This window comes from Panicum hallii, chromosome 3, assembly GCF_002211085.1.
Source record: "Panicum hallii strain FIL2 chromosome 3, PHallii_v3.1, whole genome shotgun sequence".
In the NCBI taxonomy this organism is placed as follows: Eukaryota; Viridiplantae; Streptophyta; class Magnoliopsida; order Poales; family Poaceae; genus Panicum; species Panicum hallii.
The window spans coordinates 41,002,151-41,024,191 of NC_038044.1; the positions used below are offsets into that span (position 1 = coordinate 41,002,151).

A 22,041-nucleotide genomic window follows, 5' to 3' on the forward strand; every position below is an offset into this window, starting at 1 on the left:
CTGGAATCACGCCAACAAGTATATCGGTTAATGGTAAATTATTGGTGTACCCCAATCTTCAAAGATTCACATATGTCAAGCTTTAGGTTTTCGACTATCACGGAGTTTGTGTATGTCGATGAGACGATCATTCATGACTTAGGCATTAGAAATTTTATGTGCTGTTTGTCATGTGTTGTTGATCATCAGGTGATGTTACTGGCTTTAAATATGTATTGTTTGAATTTTTTAGGTCCTGCATTCAAGAGAAAAAAGGTATTGTTTGAAATTTTAGGTGCTTCTTAATCTGGTGATGCCATCGACTAATATAGCTTTAAATCTGTAGAAAAAATTGGAAGAACTAAGAATTTGGCCTAACTGTATGGGACAGTTATTGATCTTTGCCGACGCTATAAGCGATAAGAGTGTTGATGCTTCCAGGTTTGTAATATTCTGAACCACATAATTTTGCAAGCTGCTGTATAGGTTCAGTGGTTAATCTAGTTATTGGTCGTTGACTCCATGCATGCCTGCTGAGGATTGTTGTGGGAGCTTCTGGACTTATCATGTTGTGTGCCCAATGCTACTTTTATTAAGGATGCTATTGTATCAATCGGTCTGTACTAATCTTATTCTGAAGTGACAGAATGGTAAAAAGCAACATTACAAATGTGTGTTGCAGGATGTTTGCATCCTTTACGATGCCTAGATGTTCCCCCCTTCGTTGTCGCCCTTGGTGCGGCTCCTTTTGTAATTGTTCTCTCCTGCTGGAGATGGCTGGGTCCGTGAGAGATAGGGGGATGTTGAAATCTACGCGTACTAAAACTCTCGTTATAATTTCGGTGCTCTGAGTAATGAAATTTGGGTTCGTCTTCGCCTATTCAACTGAAGACTGAAAACTTGGCATGTATTGATGTATGCATTTGCTCGATGGTATGTATATATCAAAAGTGTCAACTGTAAATGTAATAGAACTGCAGTCCATCTTTTTGTCGTATTTTTTCTTAGTCACACGCACATGAAGCATGAAGCCACTACACAACCAAAGACTCGAGCACATAATTTTTTTCTTAGTCACACGCATGTACATGAAGAATGAAGCCACTACACAACCTAAGACTCGAGCACATACAATGATGATGAGGCAGGCAACATATATCATCATCTAGAGACTTCCAGGCACGGAAGTCACCAAGGATGAGGAACCTTTGCAGGATGATGTTTCTTTCTCAGACAATCCAGAATTTCTAGGTAATAATGTCCGAGACTGGAGAACTCGTGTGTCAAAGTCACGTCTTCAAAGTTCTCGTGACGGCTAATGAACTCGATCCATTTATCTTGAAGCTTCAGGCAGTTTCTTTGGAGTGATAAGCTGAGGATAGAAATGACATTGGACTGCTCAACCCTATCCCATATTTTCCTAGCGCAATATAGCTATAGGCTATCCATCAGGAACTTATCAGCAAGCTTCATTAGTGAAGCCAGTGCCTCATCAACTGAAGTCCATAGATTTTCAAGTGGCCATGTTTCTACGTACGAAAACTCTACCGTCGCCTTGAATGCATCAATCTCTTCGCCACTCACGCCTAGAATTGTAACTTCTTTAGCAGAAGTTTCGGACATCCCATTAAATAACAAGGATTTGAAATAATCAGACGCGCTGCAAGTGCTGATTTGTGAGCGCGAACCACCTCTCCTACAGCCAACAATGACACGTCTCAATCCCCAAACAAGGCACCGTGATCATCCGATCCAAGAACTAGCAGTACCTTTGCTATCGGGGGCGGAACGATAGTGTCGTCATGGAGGATCACCATGATACACTCGATCTGCATGTTGCCCTAGCTGTCCACCAGAGAACGAGCAATTTCATCTTCAGGATCAAGTGCCTAGTTCTCCATGATACGCCTTTTCTTCATGCTGACATAGCCCTACGTAACCATACTACGATACTTCCAATTATTGGCCTCCCCAATAAGCAGCCTAAGCTTGACTTTGATTTCATGAGCGTCCTCCATAATCTCCAGCCAAACTGCGACACTCCTAATGGCCTTCTTCTCAATCTGAACTCCAGCCAGGAAAACTTTGATCCTCCATCGGCGACCATTGAGATCGAACTCACCTGATGATATGAATTTGCCGACGACGTGCCCCCCTCAAAGATATCCACGGCTGGCATGTTGAATACCATGGATGCAGATGGCCTCAGTTCCTCCATGGTTTGTGTCGACGGTAGGAGACTCCGATGGCACTAGTGGCGGGTGTTGGGGCTGTTCAGTTCTGGCAAATGTCCACTTGCCCCAGCGAGGGAAGAGGCACTTCTCCAAATCACCACCAAATGGCGCCTATTTGGATGATGGTGCTGGCTCGCCAAAGGTGCACGGCCAGCCAATGCATTGTACGAGAACACCCATGGAGCGCCCCCTGACATGTGCGTGTTTCGTAGCGAGGACTGCAGGATTAGGAAGGAGCGCATTCTCGCAGATGCCACTGACCGTCGCAATTTATATTGTCTTGTGTTATCATGCGACTGTACGCATTTTATTTTTATGGACAATTGATCATCGGTTATCATGCGATGAAAAGAAACCAACTGTCACAAGCAAACATGGGAACCTGAACCATGAAAAGAAACACAATGCAAAGAAACATCCAGCATCAAAAGAAACATGCACGGGAAAAAGCGGGAAAAAGGAACATGAGGACGTCAAAAGAAAAATCCCAGAGGGAAAGAAACATGCATGGGAAAAGAAACATGCAGGGGGGAAATAACATGCATGGGTTAAAAGAAAAATGCCCAGTCTAGATCGGACCAGGGTGAAGAGGAACATGAAAAGAAACGTGCTATGTCGAAAAAAACATGTAGAGAAACCGTGACATGAAGAGGAAAAGAAACATTCAAGAGGGAGGCCCAACCTGTCGGTGCTAGGGAGGCCCCAACTATCCGCAAATCATGCCCCTGAGCCACTTAGCCACTGCCAGGGAGGCCCATCCAGTCGGTGTCACAATATGTTTCTTTTGACCCGTCATGTTACTTTTTATCTTCATGTTTCTTTTGACATAGCATGTTTCTTTTCCTGTGGATGTCTTCTTCGTTGCGGTCCGATCCAGATGATATTCCTCTTCGATCTGGTCCGATCTGCACTAGGCATGTTTCTTTTGACCCTTGAATGTTACTTCTGACCTGTCCATGTTATTGTTCCCCTGCATGTTTCTTTTCCTGTGGATTTTCACATGTTATTTTATCCCATGCATGTTTCTTTCCCTTCGGGATGTTTCTTTTGACCTCTTCATGTTTCTTTTTACCATCTGCATGTTTCTTTTGACCTCGTGCATGTTAATGTTCATTTTTCCCGCTTGATGTCTCTTTTCCCGTGCATGTTTCTTGACGCTGGATGTTTATTTGCATTGGTCATGTTTCTTTTCATGGTTCAGGTTTCCATGTCTACTTATGATAGTGTGCGATGGTGTGCGGGTGGACGATGAGGTTCGCGAGCAGCGCAGTTGCGTGTGTAGCTCCGCGACGTTCCAGTTGAAAGGCCGCCAAAGAATTGGCTCCGATCTAGCAGTAGGCTCGCTATGGATGATAACGCTCTGTTCACATTAGGTGTGGACCTGATCCTAAGGAAGATCGGACCGGTCTGGATAGAGGCCCAGATAGGGTTGGGCCAGCCAACCCTAAGAATCGGCCCAAAACACCAGCCTCTACCAGCTAGAGCAAGCTCGGCTCACAGCCGCACGCATTAGGTGTGGACCTGATCCTAAGGAAGATCGGACTGGTCTGGATAGAGGCCCAGATAGGGTTGGGCCAGCCAACCCTAAGAATCGGCCCAAAACACCAGCCTCTGCCAGCTAGAGCAAGCTCGGCTCACAGCCGCACGCACCTCCATCTTGCAGTTGATCTCAGTGTTCCCATCGGGGCGCCAGCCGAGGCAGACCAGGGACAGGGAGCGCCCTGCCGGCACAACACCGGTGCTGAGGAGTAGGAACAAGCTCCCCATTGGAGCGCACGGGCAAATTCCTCATCGTCGGGAGAGGCCTCGGGCACCTCCTTGAGCGCGATGGGAAGGATGAATTTGCTCAGTGGTGGCATTGGGGAGCTTCCTACAAAGGAGTTTCTATGTGGTGGTGAATTCAGTGATGGCGGTGGCGTCGAATTTGGCGTTGGCGGTGGCGGCAGTGGCGTTGGGGAGCAGCGGGGGTTGCAGGTGAGGAAGCGTAGAAAAGCCTCGCGGTCTTGTGTATTCACACCATTGCGGCAAGCGAGGCGAGGGGCGGAGGCGAGGAAAGCGATTGTGGGGATCGAGGTGTTTGGACTTCCACAATGGCGCGTGGTGTTTGGACTTCCATAATGGTGCATGGTGTTCAGATGCTCGCAGGAAGGGGCGGACCCAAAAAGGCTGGCGGCGCTGCGTCAGCTAGGGATTTCTTGGGGTCGGGGAACACTATCTGGAAAAGAGTAATCGAGCGTAGAAAGGAATATTAAGTGGAAAAGGCAACAGACTATGAAAAATCAACACTGTGGAAAAAGAGTGCAATATCTTAGGGAAAAACAATATTATCAGAGTGAAGGGGGTGCAAAGAGTGACACGTTCGGAAAAGAGTGATAGAGTGGTATTTAGCATATGTATTGTTCCATTTATTCACAACTGGAAAAGAGTGACAAAAGAGACACGGCACGGAAAAATATAAACCGCTTCCCCTTCCCCTTCCCCTGCTACTACTGCTACTACTCCCAACCGCTTCCCTGCTACGCAACTGAACAAGCAAAATCTTCCTTTTCCCCACTACGCCGGCACCCTTTGCTGCCTTCCACTTCGCCGCCTCTATCATTGCCGCGCTTCCCGACTCGCATGCCGCTTGAGCGACGCGAAGCTGTCCATACTCGCCTCGATCATTGTCCAGGCTTTCAAAGGTAAAGATTTTTGCCCCACTTTGTCACTGGTTTGGGTTCCAGAACTGTTAATTGATTGCCCTAGCACTGTATTTTAGTTTCCTTTTCCTCACTGACATTGATTGCCCTAGAACTTAACCTAGTACTGTTAATTATTTGATTGCATTAGTAATTCCAATGATTAATTTTGCATTAGTAATCATCTTGATCTGATTTTTCGCTTTGTTTCTTGTGCATTCTTCATTCAGTTGCCATCTTGATCTATTTTTTCACATTGATTCTTGTGGATGCTTCATTCAGTGGCCAAAGTCGCAAGAGTCATGGTAGAAATGCCTCACTGACATTGATTGCCCTAGAAATAAACCCAATACTACATTAGTAATTCCAATGATTTGATTTGCATTAGTAATCATCTTGATCTGATTTTTCGCTTTGTCTCTTGTGGATGCTTCATTCAGTTGACATCTTGATCTAATTTTTCGCTTTGATTCTTGTGGATGCTTGATTCAGTGGGCAAAGTCGCAGGAGCCATGGCACCCGAAAAACAAACCTAGATGCGTTGTGAACTAGGTGTTATGTATAAAACTGCTAAACTACTGTCATCTCAAGCAAAGAAGTTGGTCAGACAAATTGGTTTTGGGCATATGTTAAGAAAAATGCCACAAAGGATACCAACAAGGATGTTACCTGCATGGCTAATGAGTAAAGCAGAAGTGAAGGACAATCCCAACCGAATTACACTAAACATTGGCGATGCATCACTACACCTGACACCATATGATGTGCATCTGATTCTGGGCATTGTAAAGGGGTGTGGGACTAGTAAGAAGCTACCACGTGGAGGAGGATTTGATAAAATGTTCAATATCTTGAAAATTATTGTTGACAATTGGAGTGACAAGGCAGAGGAGGAGGACGAGCAGGACGACGACGACGACGACGACATGGACAAGCAGGATCAGAAGAAGCCAAACAAAAAATAAAAGTGACCAATCCAAAGTATTAGGCCTGCAGATAAAGTTGCACAGAAAATAACAATGAGGACGAGGAGGAGAAGCGGGATTAGAAGTAGGCAAGCAAAAAAAAATGACCAATCCAAATTTTTGTGGCTGCAGCTAAAGATCCACAAAAAAGAAATCTGGATGATGAGGATGAGGACAAGGACGATAACGATGATGATGATGACCAGGATGAGGACAATGACAATGACCAGGACGAGGACGATGACGGTGACCAGGCCGAGAAGAAGAATGAGAAGGCGAAAGATAAGGAGAAGGAGAAGGACAAGGAGGAGGTGGTGGTGGATTTAAAGCAACCAAAAAAAACTACCAATCAAAAGTATTCAGACTTTAGACAAACTGGAACAGAAAAAGAAATTGTTCACCACGAATTATATTCAAAAATTGCTTAAACATGCATAAGATGAAAAGCTGGGTGGACAACTTGATGATACCATGGCGGCCAAATTTTTTTTGATAGTGGTGTTGAACAAGCTGCTGATCCCTACAAGCTGCAATTATGCAAACGCAATGATGGTAAAGGCAGTAGACGACCTTGAAGCGTTAAAGACCGTTGACTGATGCAATTTAGTCTTCAACTGTTTGAAGGAATCTATTTTGAAATGGTAGAAAAAAGCAGATACAACCATGGTAGGTTGTACACAGCTGCTAATGGTAAGTATCTTACTAACTTTTTCTCATTTTGGGTAGAAAACCATGGTCTTACTGTAGATAGTGGCATAGCCAAGGGCCCTAAAGTTTGAGCAAACTTGTATGATGTACTAAGTGCTAATGTATTTCTAGTAGACAAACACACAAATTAGTGATTCATTGAATGATTATTGGTCATCGCTGTGTGTTGTTATGAAGTTGATATTAACTCTACATACATAAAGTGTATTTCTAATCCTAATATATAGTCTTTTGTTAATGTATTATATTTGAACTAATGTTTTTCAAACTTAAGTTAGTACACATTCTGTCTACACCACTGACTGAATCATGCTCCACCGATTCTTTTCTTAGACAACATCAAGAGACCTGATGGCATTGTGGCGGATAACAATCCCTTCCGCATCCCAAGAATCTGCACATATAGCTACAAGTTGATTAAGGCCAAGACAGACGATGAGTAAGACAACATTCAAGTAAGTAAAAAACAATTCTCCCTTTTCAGTTTATATCCCTGTCCCTTTCTCATAATATAACATATCCCTTTCCCTTTTCAGTTAATTGAATGGGAAAACACATGCTACAACAACAAGGATAAGGTGCAAGAGGATGAGCTGGTGGAGGACCTGGGTGACATGCATGAGGATGATCTAGATGAGCCTGTGTCTAAGCCTAAGCAGAGGTAAGGTGGTCTCACTACAGTTTTAAAAGGAACATGTTGCCTCAGTTATCTAATTTTCTTAACCTCTACTTCAACTTTTCAGGGAGCCAACAGCTGTGTATGAAGAATTTGTTTTTAAAAAACAAGGGATAGCATATATTTGGATATGTTTGACCATACTGTGTCGGAATCAAGATTTGTTGAATGCTTTAAGCTAGGAGGATATATGGATTCCGCAATATTAGATTTACAATGCCGCTTGTGGGGTGAAGAAAGGGATGAAATTATTATCCTTTCTCAGTCTGCTAATGTAAGTACTAATTCAACTTATTTCATGTTGTGATTTCTTTATCCATGATTTCAATTTCTTTGATTTTATTCTAGAGAGAATTGATCACTACTGGGTCTAGTATATGATCACTAAAATTAGAGCTTAGAGAAGAAAAGCTAGAGAAGGCGACGTGGGTATGTACTAACTCAACTTAGCACAATTTTATTTTTATATATATTACTAAGTTTGACAATAGTTTTTTTTCCAGATATTCATCCTGCTTCTTCATTCTAAACATTGGTTTTTGATTGTTATTTCGATTGCGGATGACACCATACAATTGCTTGACTCCTTGCCTACAGCATCCCGAGTTAAGTTGGTTTTAGATGTGCTTTCTGTACTGAGAACATCATCAAAGAATCTATACCCATGATCAATATCTTCGATTACAAGTTTAGAATACCACCAGTTCAGAAACAAAGGAACATGTACTCTTTTTCCTAATGTCTTCAATTTTCTGACAATGTTCCTTTTTCCTAATGTGTTGCCATCATTTCTTTGCTGCTGCTGCTTCCTCAAATTTTGTGGTCGATTTTTGCAGCCACGACTGTGGTTTCCATGTTTTGTTATACATAAAAGGATTTGAAAAAGGTGAAATATTAAACTATGACAAGGTAAATGCCCTTTCAATAACTATAACATTTCTATTCATGTATGAACATCCTACGGAATTACTTATACCTTAAAATTGCAGGAAAAGTTGGAAATATTTAGGATAACACTTGCAGCAGACCTCCTCACCGACAGTCGCAACAAAAAAATAGCTACAAGAGATCACAATGAAGCTCCTACTGCTGAAGATGATTTGATCATGGTGGATGAGGGTTTCACGTATCAGTTGGAACAGTTCAGCGGTGCCTTTCAAGGGGCGGAATATGACAATACCGACATGGATAATGGTGGAGGGAGCAAGAGTTACCGTACTGAAGAGGAAATGAAAAGCGAGAAAACTTCTGAGAGCAGCAAGAAAACTTCCGAGAATAACAAAAACACTGACACTGAAACAGAAAAGAGAAATGCCGACATGGATCATGGTGGAGGCAGCAAGGGTGACCGTACTGAAGAGGAAAAGGAAAGCGAGAAAACTTCTAAGAGCAGCAAGAAAACTTCTGAGAATAACAAGGACACTGACACTGAAACAGAAAAGAGCAATGCCGACATGGATCATGGTGGAGGCAGCAAGGGTTACTGTACTGCAGAGAAAAGGGAAAGCGAGAAAACTTCTGAGAATAGCAGCAAGAAAACTTCTAAGAAGTACAGTGAAGAGGACAATGAGGTTCGAGGTAGCAAGAGTATGGAAGAGGGTGAGGACAGTGAAGAGAAAAATGGAAAGCGAGAAGATTTTTGAGAAGACTGACACAGGAAAGAAGATGGAAGAGGATGAGGAAGCGGAAAGCCGGAAGACTGCTGAGAATAGCAATGAGAAGAAAATGGAAGACAAGACTGGTGAGGATGTGGAGGACGAGATGGAAGACAAGACTGGTGAGAATCGTCAACGCAGCAAAGATATCCGTGAAAAGCAGAAGCGAGCTATGAGGCTAATCACAATGGGGGGTTTTATATTTCTATTTCCAAGAATGCCACATCAGCTTGGGGGATGAATGAAACACTATGCCTCAATGGAGAGTTTCATTTCACTATTTCTAAAGCTAACCAGTGTAATTAAATGCTAATTGATCTAGAGGTCCATGGGATCCCCCATGAAACAACGGCGGTTATAGTGGTCGTTTCACGTCATTTCCAACATCTTGGAAACGAGTTAGCAGAGTGTCATGGGATGAAACTGGTTCCTTCTCTTCCCTCATTAAATCAGTGCCACATCATCAAAAATGCTGATGTGTCATGGTAATTAATGCCATGAAACTCGTCATGAAACCCCCATTATGATTAGCCTGAAGGAACTTGACCAAGGGTTGGTACTTCGTTTAGTGACAAAGAGGACCATAAAGAAAAGGCCAAACCCAGCTACAAAAGACATAGAGAATAAGATACTAGAGAGGTGTTTAAATAAGAAAAACAGAGAATGAAAAAGCAGTTGCAAAGATCTCTGAAATGACCTTGAACCAGTAAGTTTCTTGAGACTTACATGATGTTTTCTTGGGAGTTGTAGAACTTCCTATACTGACTGACATTATGTTTTCAATTTGAAAAAGTGATAAACAGGTAATATTTAGTTTGGGTGAGATATCATTGACAGGCACTCAAATGAAGCAGTCATTAGAGGGAAATGCCCTAGACATTCTCTGGGGATTAGTGGAATGCTTCAAGCATGATGCTGATAGGACGACCAAGATCTTTCTCCCGCCAGTGAATGTGGTAAGTATTCTGTAGAAAACTTTAAGAATGATAGGAAATAACTTGCACTTATTTCTCCTTGAGTGTAGGACAACATATATATACTGTAGAAGATATTGTACCCGCACTCCCCGCAAAAAGCACCAAAATGCCCTTAACTGACGTAAGTTGTGCCACATTTTATTACATGTTTGTTTTAGGGTTTAGGGGCAGTGATACAAGATGTGTTACATGTTTGTTTTTTCAGATATTTTGCATTGTCTTCTCTAAACAATGGATTGGGTATTGTATCCAAGTTGGAGGACAAGCCCAGATCCATGCTGTCGGTACACACAGATAGGGGTACCTCCTGCTAGGGTGTCCAGGCCCTTGGCTTCTCATAATCCATGAACACCCCCTCACCTCTGAGTCACGTGGCATACGGCCTCCGGGCCTGACTGCTGGGACCACGGTCTCCGGACCCTCCCCGGGCTCCATAAGGTCCGGGGCCTCTGCACACCCAGGCGGGTGGGAGAGCCCTCGGGTAGCTCCTGCAGACCCGGCCTCCCCTGGGAGGTCCGGAGCCGCCACGTGTGATGGCCAGACCATCACAGGCCAGCCCGCTCCGACCAGCCTCGGGGGCCCCGGACCCCCCTTTCCCCCGGGAAGGGGTCCGGTGCCGCCACGTGTTGCCCAGCGGGGGGAGCGGAGCTAGCCCCGCCGCGTGCCTGCGGCCTGAGGCCCCTTACGGGTCGCCTTCTCACCTACCCGCATTCAATGCGGTAGCTGAGTCGGGCGCGCCAAAGTCAAAAGGTGCGGCCTGCCACTGACACACGGGGCAGGTAAGCTGACACCGCGGTAAGCCCGCCCGTTCTGAAGACGGCGCGTCGTATCACCGCGCACAGTACGCGGACTGTGTGCAGTCCCGTCACGGCGCTGCGCGCGTGATGATGGCCTGTAATAGGCGAGTCAAGGAGTGCGCTGTAACAGTGCGCGCGCCACGGGACAGCTCCTTCTCGCCCTCTGACCGAAGGTCCCATCCCAACAGTGACAGCACGGCTTCACTGTTGGGTAACGCTGACGCCGGACACTGTACAAGACAAGGCTGTACACGGCCATATCCTGGCTGTAGATACGCACATCAACTTCTCGATCGAGAGGACTACGGAGAGGAGCTCGAGGAGATGACCTCTATATCTCTCGTAGAACAGCTCCTATTGGCCGGGCCCACCTGTCGGGGTCCCGCACGGTGTAAGCACTCCCCTTGCACTATAAAAGGGAGAGTGTACTCGTTAGAATACAGGTTCTTCAAAATTGGTGGCTCACACAGCCAATACAACACCAAAGTGGACGTAGGGTATTACGCCCCGGCGGCCCGAACCACTCTAAACCTTCGTGTCCTTCCTGCGTTCATCTGTCCACCGATCGAGCGCTCCTAAGTCTCCTCCAAACCCATCCTTAACTAGGATTAGGCGGGTGCTTTCCGCCACCCGGCTGGAGAATTCCTCCGACACATGCTTTGTACGACAAGGCTCTAGATCAAAGGAAGGTTCAAACTTTGGGCATTTTTGTCGCACGCAAAATAGATGAAGCCTTAGAACTAAAGGGCCACAAAAAGGAAGGTTTTGATGACAAGACAAGGATGGGAGCAATGTTTTTCAAAGAAACAATTCCCAATGATTGTGTTGCTGTCATGTATTTTTTTCAAAAATTCGAAGGTAATTCATGAAGTCTCAAAGAGCTTAATCACGACAAGGTTAGTGTACTTTCTAGAAATTAATCTCCTTTTAACCTGCTATGACGTGCAAAAAAATACTGACTATAACCTGCTTTCAACCTTCTTTGCAGAGTTTGTTGGACAAATGGTTGCAACAATACAAGGCAACCGTTGCGATAAACCACCGATACAGGATCAAATAAGGTTACCTCACACGAAGGTGAGTCCAGAGATACAGTCACCATCGTATTTTACATTACAGGGAATTACATTACAAGAGTTCCTAAAAGTAGTACGAAGTTTCAAATTTAGAGAATACATTACAAACTATTAAAGTTATGGTTTTTGGCAGCGGAAAACATACGCAATGATTTACAACATGTCATCAAGACGGATGTCATGCTAAGCCCGGGCACGACATCACTCGGTATCATCAGTGTTGGCCGGGGACGGATCCCATTCCACGAACCAACTGTCTGGAAGAGCACAGGGCCATGACAGGGGAAGAGTAGGGTCTTCAAAGACATTACCTGAAAAACATATAACTAGCAAGACTGAGTATACTAATACTCAGCAAGGCTTACCCGGGTTTGGATATACTTTAGCCCATATCTAGACTCATGAAGGCATTGTAAAGGTTCTGGGTTTATTTTCAGCTGAAAAGCAACAAAGAGTATAACCTACTTTCAAGTTTTAGCTTTCAGATTCTAGCTTGATTAGCCATTTTAGGTAAGCACCTATACTAAACAAGCAAGATAGAGATTATCATCCATCAAGATTATTCCATCAATAATTACACTTTTTACTCGATGTAGCAGAAGGAATAAGCAGTCTCAATCTTCGTGAGAAGCGGACGATTCTGAATCGAATTCAACCTTGCAAGGTAAACCTAACTCACACGGTTGGAACATCCAACGATAGTTCCGAAGCAACCGTTTCCCTCATATTCCGGGTTATGGATCAGGGCCACCACAAGCGACTGCAGGACCGTATGCACACCAATTGTGCAGGACATACGTCTGTAGCGCGACTACAAAACCCGTATTCCTGTCTGCCATGCAGAACGTACTCCCACACGTCGGTGCGTGTAAACATAAAATAAAAGTCGAGTGGTGGAGACGTGTTCCATTTGCCGGGCCATTCGGGTACTAGGCTTACTGCTTACCATATTTTGCGGCATGTGGCTAGTACTTCCAAACGCTTAGTCACCACTACCACACATTTTGACCTTAATCACTTTTTAACAAAACAGACAGGGTAATCTTCAGGTCATGATACAGCACATGACCCTGTCCATCGTCCTTATAATGGTTGCCGAATTGTAAACAGGCAACTCCTATATCGCGCGAGTGACAGGAAATCACCCGACTTTTACCGGCCCTATTTAGCAGAGCATCTAATCGATAAGGACTCGAGTACAATACATTGGATTCCTAAGATCTCATGCAACTAGAGTTTCACTCCAACTCCTAGACGTAATGCAATATATATAATGTATAAGTGAAATGGTAATAACTTGAAATATTGGGATATGCATCGGGGCTTGCCTTTACTGGTGGGACTGGAGTCAGGGATGTTAGTATTATTATCTTCCGAACTTTAGTTCAGGGCTTCAGATAATCCCTTGGTAACGTTTCCTTGATCTTCAGAAATATCCTCTACAGACTCCTGGGAGATCTTATAGGTACCGGTTGCGGAAGTAGTCGTATCTACATGCAATGCAATATTACATTCAAAGTGTGCACCTAAAGCTATTTTACTTTACAACAAAGTTGCAATCCAACATTCATTTAACATATTACTCGTATAACAATCAAAAGATCTGCAACTAAACTTGGATAGAGCTTTAGGTGGACAACCAATTAAGATGGGCTATTTGTTGAAGACTACCACAGAGCCAATTGGAAACAACAGGGGTTTAGTCGATAGAATTGGCAAAGAAGGGAGCTCTCTATACAGTTTTAGGAAATCTGCTGATTTCATTTCGGAAGAGAAATCGGCAGGAGTAATCTCAGTATATGAGTAGAAAGGATTAGCCGATTTGGTTCACCTAAGGTTAAATCGGCTGATATAGAGAGGAACATTGAAAGTATAGTACTTCAAGTACAGAAAAAGGAAGGATCTTGCCGATTAGATTATCAGCATGTCTTTGGTCTATCTAATTGGTTGGTGTATTGGTCTTGGCCTTAACCAAAGAGGATGTATCAGGTTTAGCCGATTGATGTGCTTAGGTTGTGCCTAACAAAGGCGTGTCTACTATGTTATCTTACTGATCTAGGGTTGTGTACTTTGGTCTGGGTAGCCGATTGATAGGTGCACCTGTTTCCTAATTGATCGATGAAAGCATCAATTACTTTAGCAGAGGGGTGATTCCTAAAGCAGCTGTGTCTTAACTGAGATGTGCTTAAGTGTTATCCTAGGTAACTAGGTGTGGTTGTATCGGCTTGATTACGTCAGTACAATAATTGAGTGACGTACACCGATGGGGTTATCTAAGTCAGATCTGTTATAAGAACTAGGTGTAACAGAACACTAACATCGGACTAGGCTGATGAGATCACAAGTGCGGAATTAGACTAAAGAGGATGTGGCTGATGGGTTTGTGCCGATGGGACATGTTCTACAGATGTGCGACTGATTGGAGTGTGGTTGTGGGTATGTAACCAATAGGTAGATAGCCGATTGCTCAGCCGATAAATCGGCTGATAGAAGTGTGTAGACAAGGATGGGAAAACTAAGGGTTGATCGGCCATATTTGACCGATATGGAAAACAATTAGAATCGGCTTGGATCGGCCGATAGCAAGAATCCTAAGATTGTGTGTACACCTTTGATACATCGACTATGTGCAGCCGATGTAGGACAGAACAACAGAATTGTATCGGCAGTAGCCGACATTAGAAAGATAACAATCGTATCGGCTAATCAGCCGATGATAGAAGCATATCAAAAGAAATGCATCGGCTGACAGCTGTTACACAGAAACATCATAGACTCAAAGGAAACGGATGCTTAGTGGCTGAGCTGATAGCCGACACTGAAGCATAGCTGCAGAGATGTATTAGCTAAGCAGCAGATATACACGAACTAACAAGGATCCTTATACAAAAAGGACCTTAAGGAAACGGCAATCAAAACAAGGACAACATCTTGATGGCAGGGACATGAGCACTCGTGTGAAAGGATTAACTAAATATCACACATCTCTACTTAAGACATACATCCTATGATTTACCTTTCAGTTACAACACATGCATATAACATAAGGTACGAATAAAGCATTCATTCCCTAATATTTAGCCTAGACCACAAATCAAAGACTTTCCACTCAAAATCACAACATAAAACTTGTAGATTTTGACCGAAGGATTCAAACAAAACTGATTTTGCATTTTATGAACTTCTGATGAATTTTTATGAAATGTAGAAGTTCACTGATTTGAAATAAAGAAGGCTCTGGAAATTTTACAAAGAACACCCTAGAACTTTCTAAATCAAAGCAATTAAATCCCAGGTCGGGGAAAACAGAGAACAGGTTGAAGACAACGATGTTCCGGCAAAGGGGGTCGCCAGTATTAGGAAGATTCAGTGGGTCAGATCAAACCTTGGGGTAGCTTTGGTTGTGGAGGAGAACAGGCAGAAAGTGAATTCCCACGGTGAACAGGATCGGCGATGAGAAGTGCTCGACAGTGGCGAGGTTCCGGTGTGGGAAGGACGAAGAAGCTTGCTAGGGAATTGTAGTGGGTGGAGGATAACCGGAGAGGTATTCCTCACGGTGATCCATGGCGATGGCGGTTGGCTTTTGCCACGGCGATGATGTTTTAGCATACAGGGATCGAAGAGGCTCGATGAGAGGGTTCACGAGCTTTCTTGAGGTGTTGTGGTCTTGCTCGGATGATCGGCGAGGAGTAGGAGCTGCTGGATGTCGTGGACTTATGGGAGGAGATGATGGAGCCGGATTGGTTCGTTATGCCAACTCCTCCGCGAACCTCAAGGTCCTCCTGCTCACAAGCTGAGCCTCCTCTGCTCGCGCACATGTGCTGCCGAAACACGGCCGGCACACCCGCGTAGCCTCCTGCAGGACCGTCGCGCCTGGTCGCATCTCCTACGCGCTGTTCTTGTTCTGCTCCCGCACCCCTGGCCCTCAACCTGCTCGCGCGTGGCTTGTTGCCTTGCCCGCGCACACGCCTGCGGGATCGAGCCGAGCCGGCCACCGGTAGAACACTCCCACTTGCACCCGCGGACGTGCTAGTCCAAATCCGCCTGTACCTCCGGGTCTTGCAACTCCGCCGCCCTCTCCACCAGCGGTGACGCCATCAGGGCCGACCTACCACCGCCGCCGGTCTTGCGCTGCGCGTCGAACCCGCACTGCGCTATTTCCGCCTTGACCGCCTCGTGCTGCTGCATAGCTTCTCCTTCCGAGCTTGCCGCGCCATACTCGCCCTCTCTGCCTCCGCAAGGGCCGTGGTCTGCTCGTACCAGGCCACCTCCATGTCCTCCACGAACAGCTCGCAGTGCCGCCTGACCTCGTCCGCTGCCTTCTCCTCAACGGTCTCCGATGTCCTCCACGCGAGGCTCTACTGCCCCCTCTGTGCGGGTCCGCGCCGAGCCACCGCGCTCCATTACCACCGCACACACGCGCCTTCGTGCTCCAGCATCGCGAGTCCCGAGCTGCCGCGCCTCAGCGACGCCAGCCCCTTGTTGCGCCCTGCACGCCGTCGCTCTGCACAGCTACTCCTCCTCCTCCTCCTTCTGCTGCCGAACCTGCGCTCACCCCGGCTGCCGCGTCTCCACGCGCGCCTGCGTGCCCCCACCAGTCCCGCAGCTCACCTCCGTCCAAGCCCGGCGCCGTCCCCTGGTGCTGCCCCCGCGCTCCAGCGCCGCCCGAGCCGCAGCCGCTCGCGTGCCACCACGCCGTGAGCTCCGCTCCCGCCGTCGCCTGCGCCAGCGCCCGCGCACGCTCACGCTGCCAGCGCCGTGCACTGCTCTAGCACCGCTAGCGCCGCGAGCCGCCCGCGCCTGCGTCGCCAGCCGCGAGCCCCAGCTCGGCGCCACCCGCGCGCCCGCTCGCCCGCGCCAGCTCGGCTCCGCTCACGCGCGCCTCCCGAGCCGCGCGCTTGAGCCGCACCACTCCTGCGCCATGCCTGCACCGCCGCCTCGGGCAGGAGCTTGGCGTCGCACGCCCCGGATCCACGCCGACCAGAGTGAGCAAAGGGAGGGAGGGAGGGGAAGACCTCCCTGGAAGAGGCGCCGCCGGTGGAAGAGAAAAAGAAAGAGACGCCAGGGAGAGAGGCAAAACAGAGAGAGAAGAAAGGAAAAGGGATTTCCCAAGGACTAATGCGCAAATTTAGAAAATTGCAGGGACCTTTCTGTAAAGCATAATTTCTCATTAATTTAAAACCCTAATGAAGAAATGCCCAAAATGAAAGTTGGAGAGTTTTTCAAACTCTACAACATTACTTTAGGTCTCAAATTCAAAAACTCAAAACTTATATCTTTACATGTGAAATTTTGAACAAAGGTTGGATTTGAATTACTTTTGTCATGAAGAGTGTAACTTCATAACATTTAGGACCTAAATGCAAGCATTTATGACACGTCATGATGACGGGATAGACACGTCATAATGATTGGATAGACATGTCATGATGACTTGCACCTTTTACACTTTAGCCCTGAGTAACTTTGAGAGTTACTTTTGTAAATCAAATACTTGCATAAAAGGACATGTACTTTTATAAAATTACATAAATACCCTTATTTTCACAACTTTACCCAAATTTTTACACACTTCAACACATACATTTCAAATGAAATTTTTACAGGGGAATAAAGTAAGAAAAACATGTTTGCAAAACCACCCTTCACTTATTTTGAAGTTACCTCCTATCCAATTACATTTTGCAAAACAACCCTAGTTTTTCCACAATTACAAAAATATCCCTTTTACTTGCACTTTAAATTTTCAAAAGCTTCACATAAACACGCACAAGCTTTACACTAACAAGCACATACTTCACACTAACAAATTATGTGCCTAGCTTACAAGTACATGAACTGTCACATTCGGTTTTAAAATGTTGGAAGTTCGGAACGGTCTAGTTGGGAAGTTGTTTCATGATTTGAGCGGAAGGTAGGGCCTAGAAAAAGAATCTCGGAGGCATAGTCCGCTTGAATCGATTAAGGACCGTCCGTGGATGACCTCGGTTTTGAGCACTTATCGTACTACCACATATCCATTCATGGGATGGATAAACCGATTACCTTCTAGTTCTAATCTTTGATGCACGGTCCTAGATGCATGGCCATAGGGCTTTGTAGAGAGGCTTAGAGGTGTTTCCGGTGGACCTAGGTAACTCTTCGCGCAAGTTAGGCGTGATGTTCAAGGATTAAAACTTGTCGGGAAAGGTTGATGCGAGTACCCCCTTGCTCAACGTGATCAGTTGAGTGAGTCGCATGGTCCTTGTGTCGTGAGGGTAAAGAAGTACACCCTTGCAAGGTTGTTGAATCAATTCGAATTGCCACACTCTCGGTTATGAGCAAGCTCAATATCCAATGAATTCTTCGTAGAAGTATTGGTTTTATCCGGATGTGGTATATGTCATTTCATATATGATGTTTAGTTGTTGGATAATTCACTAAACTAAAACTTGAGTTGGTTTGGGCAAGATAATTAAAATGTTAGGAAGCTAGGTGGTGGAATTAGGGAGCTCATACTTATATAAATTACTTAACCTTAAAGTCTTATTTTTGTGAGCCTTCATGTGCATAATCTTTGGTTATTATTTATTCGCGTAAGTCTTGAGAGTATCTTTTGTACGCTTTATTAACTAAGTTGCAGATGAGCTGGAAGTAGCGTTTGGCCACTTCTACCCCGCCGACACCGGCGCGGGTGAGGAGTAGGCCGATGCGGTCATGATGGTATCCTTGAGCAAGATGACATTATTCTATCTCGTTAATTTTATCCGCTGCACAATCGTGTTTGGGGATGTCACTTTGAACATTAAACTTTATGGTTTATGTCCCTTCTTAATGTTAATCGTGAGCCCAAGGCTTGTATCTCGTATTTGAACCTTTAATTTTCATATTTGAATCATTCCTTTACATAAATCTTGTAATGACTAGTTGTTTAACTTTGTGTTAAAACTTGCTCTTTGTGGGTCATCGGTGATATATGAGCTTATGACGGTATGTGTATATGCATAATCTTTGGCATATGGTGGAGCACGTATCAAGACTACCGGATTTGATATCATTTTTGGAGAGTGACGGGTTGGTCATTTATAATCTAGATGTGGGTTAACCCGTGGCATGCCCTTGGAGCGAGCGCGTGTTAGGTCTCATCTTTATGATAATGACCGGCGGTTCGCTTAAAATGATGTTAAATTGGACGTTTCAAAAAAAAAAGATAGTCATTTTCTAGTGCAGGGTTTTACATAAGTGAAAACAAAGCATGTGCAGAAACGCTGAAACGGTACCTTCTCCAAGGTTGAGGAGCTGAAGTGTTTGCTCAGCGCTTTCCACAACGTCTTCCCGCAGACCTTAACACATGCTTCACGCTATAACCAAAAAAAAATGATACAAAAAAATGATACAATCAGCTGGGACGCGGTTTCGAAGAGGTCACGCACGGTGAGCGGGATGATGCCCGGGTCGGCGTCACAGTCGCTCATGGTGTACGTCTTGCCGCTGCTGGTCTGGCCGTAGGCGAAGACGGTGCTGTTGAACCCGTCGATGGCCGCGCGGATGATGGACCGGACGAGCGCGCTGCAGATGCGCGCGTTGGTCGCGGCCCCGTCGAACACGTGGCCTACTCGCCGCATCAAATCAGCCAGTCGCGGGAGCACGCGCAGAATCAAATCATCCAGCCACGGGAACACGCGCCGGAGGTGGGGGAGGGAGACGCGGGTGTCGTCGATTCGCCACACGCGGTCGCCGCAGCCTGAGGTGGAGGAAGCGCCAGCGGGTCTGGGGCTGGGCGGCTGTAAGCGGACGGCGACGGGGATCTTCTCCATGGGAGGAGTTCGGGCTCCGGCGAGAGGGGGCGGGCTGGTCGGGCGACGGCTGGGAGGAGGTCGGGCTCCGGAGGTGGAAGGAGAGGATATTGGAAATTTCGTGTGTGCGGGCAACATGAGTAGTTTTTTGAATTTTGAAACGGAGAGCGTCGCCCGCAGCCCGCTAGGGTGAGTTTGTGGGCTTTATGGGGGCTTCATAAGCTAGTAGGCTAGATATGAGTTTTTTTTAAAAAGGGGATAAAAAAAAAACAAAATTCGAAAAAGGGGTGCCAGTTGGAGAAATTTAGGGAAATGGTGCCTCCCGCCCGCTGGGAGGGCGGAAAGAGGCATCCCGCCCAACCATAGGGCGGGATGCTCAAAAAAAATTTCCAGGGACCTCTTCGCGAATAAAAAAACTTTTTTTATTCGCGAAGTGGTCCCTGAAGCAGGCCTCCCGCCCGGCCACTGTGCGGGATGCCTCCCGTTACACTGTTATTTCATGTGTATGTGTTTTCTGGCTTCCAAAATTCGTAACAATTCACAGAAAAATCCAAAAATAGCAAAACTAGTTTTGTTAGAAAGTAGATTTCAAACTCTATAACTTTTGTTAATGGAGTTTAGTTTGAAACAAAATACTTTTACTCCTATTTTAAAACTAAGATTAAGTAAAGTTTATGCATAACTTTAGGATTTCATGCTTTGTTGTTTATGAAGTTTGGTATGACTATTCTATAAACTCTAGGTACCTTTGTGCAAAGTTTCAAACTCAAATTTGATGTAAATTTAACTTCTTTTGTCTTGAATTTTTCAAATTTGAAATGTTAACTAAACCTAATTATAACCCTTCTCTAATTAAAATCTATTGTTATTCTCTAATGTGATATTATTTAATATCTAATATATAGTCAAAGTTCTAAAACCTATAAAGTTCTAAAACCTATAATCTTATGCTCCTGGTCCATTTTTGTTATATTTTTTCTTAGATTATTTGTTTCAGAAACTATTTGAAATTCAGAATTTTTTCAAATATAAGATTCATTCGCCATACTCTTATGTATGCACATAAAATTTTAATTCAATTTTCCAAAGAAGATTACGGTATCGAAAACTCGTACGAAGATAGTTAAACGATAACGTTTGCAACGTAGAATCTAAATATTATGATAGTACAATACATGAAGCCATTTAAAATAAAATAATATGATAATGAACATTACAAATATTACAAATACATGAATCCAAATATTGTGTCTTCAGTCAATGCGGCAAATATTACAAATACGTATCTAGGTCTGATAGAATCTCAACGCAGCAAATATTACATATGAGCAAACAACGTTTAAATAAAATTACAACTAAATGATGCCTGATGACGTACTAGCACTCGATCGGCGACGTCTCCCACTTCTTGATGCAACCGGAGGTCTTCCATCTGTAGCATCACCTGTAGGGCCAGCTTCAGCACAACTGGGGCCAGCATCATTGGTTGGACAACGTTTATACGTATGTCCAATCTGATTACATGCACTGCAGCGTTGTATCCTCGGACGGAGCTCTGACTCATCCATATCATTACGAATACGCCGTGACTGACGGCGTCCTCTCTTAACCCATGATGATCTTGGGTCTGGAATATAGATAACAGGATTCGCTGTCTCAGTGAACGATCCAACCAAACGGAACCCATAGATCTCATACTGCCAGGTGCTAGCAATTGTCTCCTTTCTGAAGTAATTTGAAACATATATATCGACAGGATGTCCAATATCTGCACAAGCAGCCATTACATGAGAACAAGGTAAGTGCAGCAACTTGGGCCTCATGCATGAGCAACAACAAGTTCCATCGAACTTGAGAATGCACTCCTTTACAGGAGTTTGACGCCTCATGCCATGTCGCGCCCTATCTTTAGGAGATACCTCAAACTTGAGCTCCTGTGTTCCACATTGCCGTACATGGTGTAGCCGGGCGCTTTCTGCCTTCTTAGTCATGTATTCTGTTACCTTGAATCCAAAATTTCTGTCTGGATCTCGCATGAATATCTGATTTTTATTGAACCGCTCCCGAAAGTAATCGGTACACCCGCGGACAATGAATTCAACAATTGCAACCAGTGGAAGCCCACGAACACCTCGCAGCACCCAATTGTAAACTTCGGCGAAGTTGGTGGTCATTATACCGTATCTTGCACCATCGGTATCATAAAGTAACGCCCACTTCTCCTTAGGTTCATTCTCAATCCAGCACTTAACAGCTTCCTTCACCTCTTCAATTGAGTGGTACCTTGCACCCTGGATAATTTCATTCTCCTTGCAATCCGAAGGCCAGCTACATCCGTCATCTACGACAAGATGACTGAAGTCGCTGCTTACCCAATCTTGAGGCACATCATCGTCATCATCAGACGAATCGGCATTCATTGCTTCATCCAATTCACGTTCTTCGTCTTGCAGCTGTTCAACAATAAAGGGTATGTTCTCCCCCTCATCAGCCACGCATTGAGGTGCTGCGGTGCCACCTG

At 45.1% G+C, this 22,041-nt stretch overlaps 2 protein-coding genes across 2 annotated transcripts; one reads left to right on the forward strand and one right to left on the reverse strand.

The window, feature by feature from the left end:
* Window positions 1-4,040: 4,040 nt before the first annotated feature.
* Window positions 4,041-8,883, forward strand: LOC112885430 (probable ATP-dependent RNA helicase ddx56). The gene is made up of 5 exons (XM_025951051.1): window positions 4,041-4,197; window positions 5,989-6,167; window positions 7,101-7,225; window positions 8,077-8,149; window positions 8,230-8,883. Exons 1-5 carry the CDS (start codon window positions 4,041-4,043, stop codon window positions 8,881-8,883), a joined length of 1,188 nt encoding a protein of 395 aa, XP_025806836.1.
* Window positions 8,884-9,785: 902 nt separating this feature from the next.
* On the reverse strand, window positions 9,786-19,541 carry LOC112885431 (kinesin-like protein KIN-7L). The gene is made up of 3 exons (XM_025951052.1): window positions 19,158-19,541; window positions 19,005-19,085; window positions 9,786-9,860 (listed from the first exon to the last, which is right to left on the reverse strand). The coding sequence occupies exons 1-3, from the start codon at window positions 19,539-19,541 to the stop codon at window positions 9,786-9,788; spliced, it is 540 nt and encodes a 179-aa protein (XP_025806837.1).
* Window positions 19,542-22,041: the final 2,500 nt, after the last annotated feature.

Bases quoted from the DNA above. Each gene is read 5' to 3' on its own strand.
- LOC112885430 (XM_025951051.1), top strand. From the start codon at position 4,041: ATGGGAAGGATGAATTTGCTCAGTGGTGGCATTGGGGAGCTTCCTACA. The intron at 4,198-5,988 runs GTAGAAAAGCCT...TTGTGGCTGCAG, and splicing joins GGGGTTGCAGGTGAGGAAGC to CTAAAGATCCACAAAAAAGA. The intron at 6,168-7,100 runs GTGGTGGTGGAT...TTCCCTTTTCAG, and splicing joins AGGAGAAGGACAAGGAGGAG to TTAATTGAATGGGAAAACAC.
- LOC112885431 (XM_025951052.1), bottom strand. From the start codon at position 19,541: ATGGAGAAGATCCCCGTCGCCGTCCGCTTACAGCCGCCCAGCCCCAGA. The intron at 19,086-19,157 runs GTGCGTGACCTC...TTTTGGTTATAG, and splicing joins CGGGCATCATCCCGCTCACC to CGTGAAGCATGTGTTAAGGT. The intron at 9,861-19,004 runs GTACCGTTTCAG...AGTTTTCTACAG, and splicing joins GCTCCTCAACCTTGGAGAAG to AATACTTACCACATTCACTG.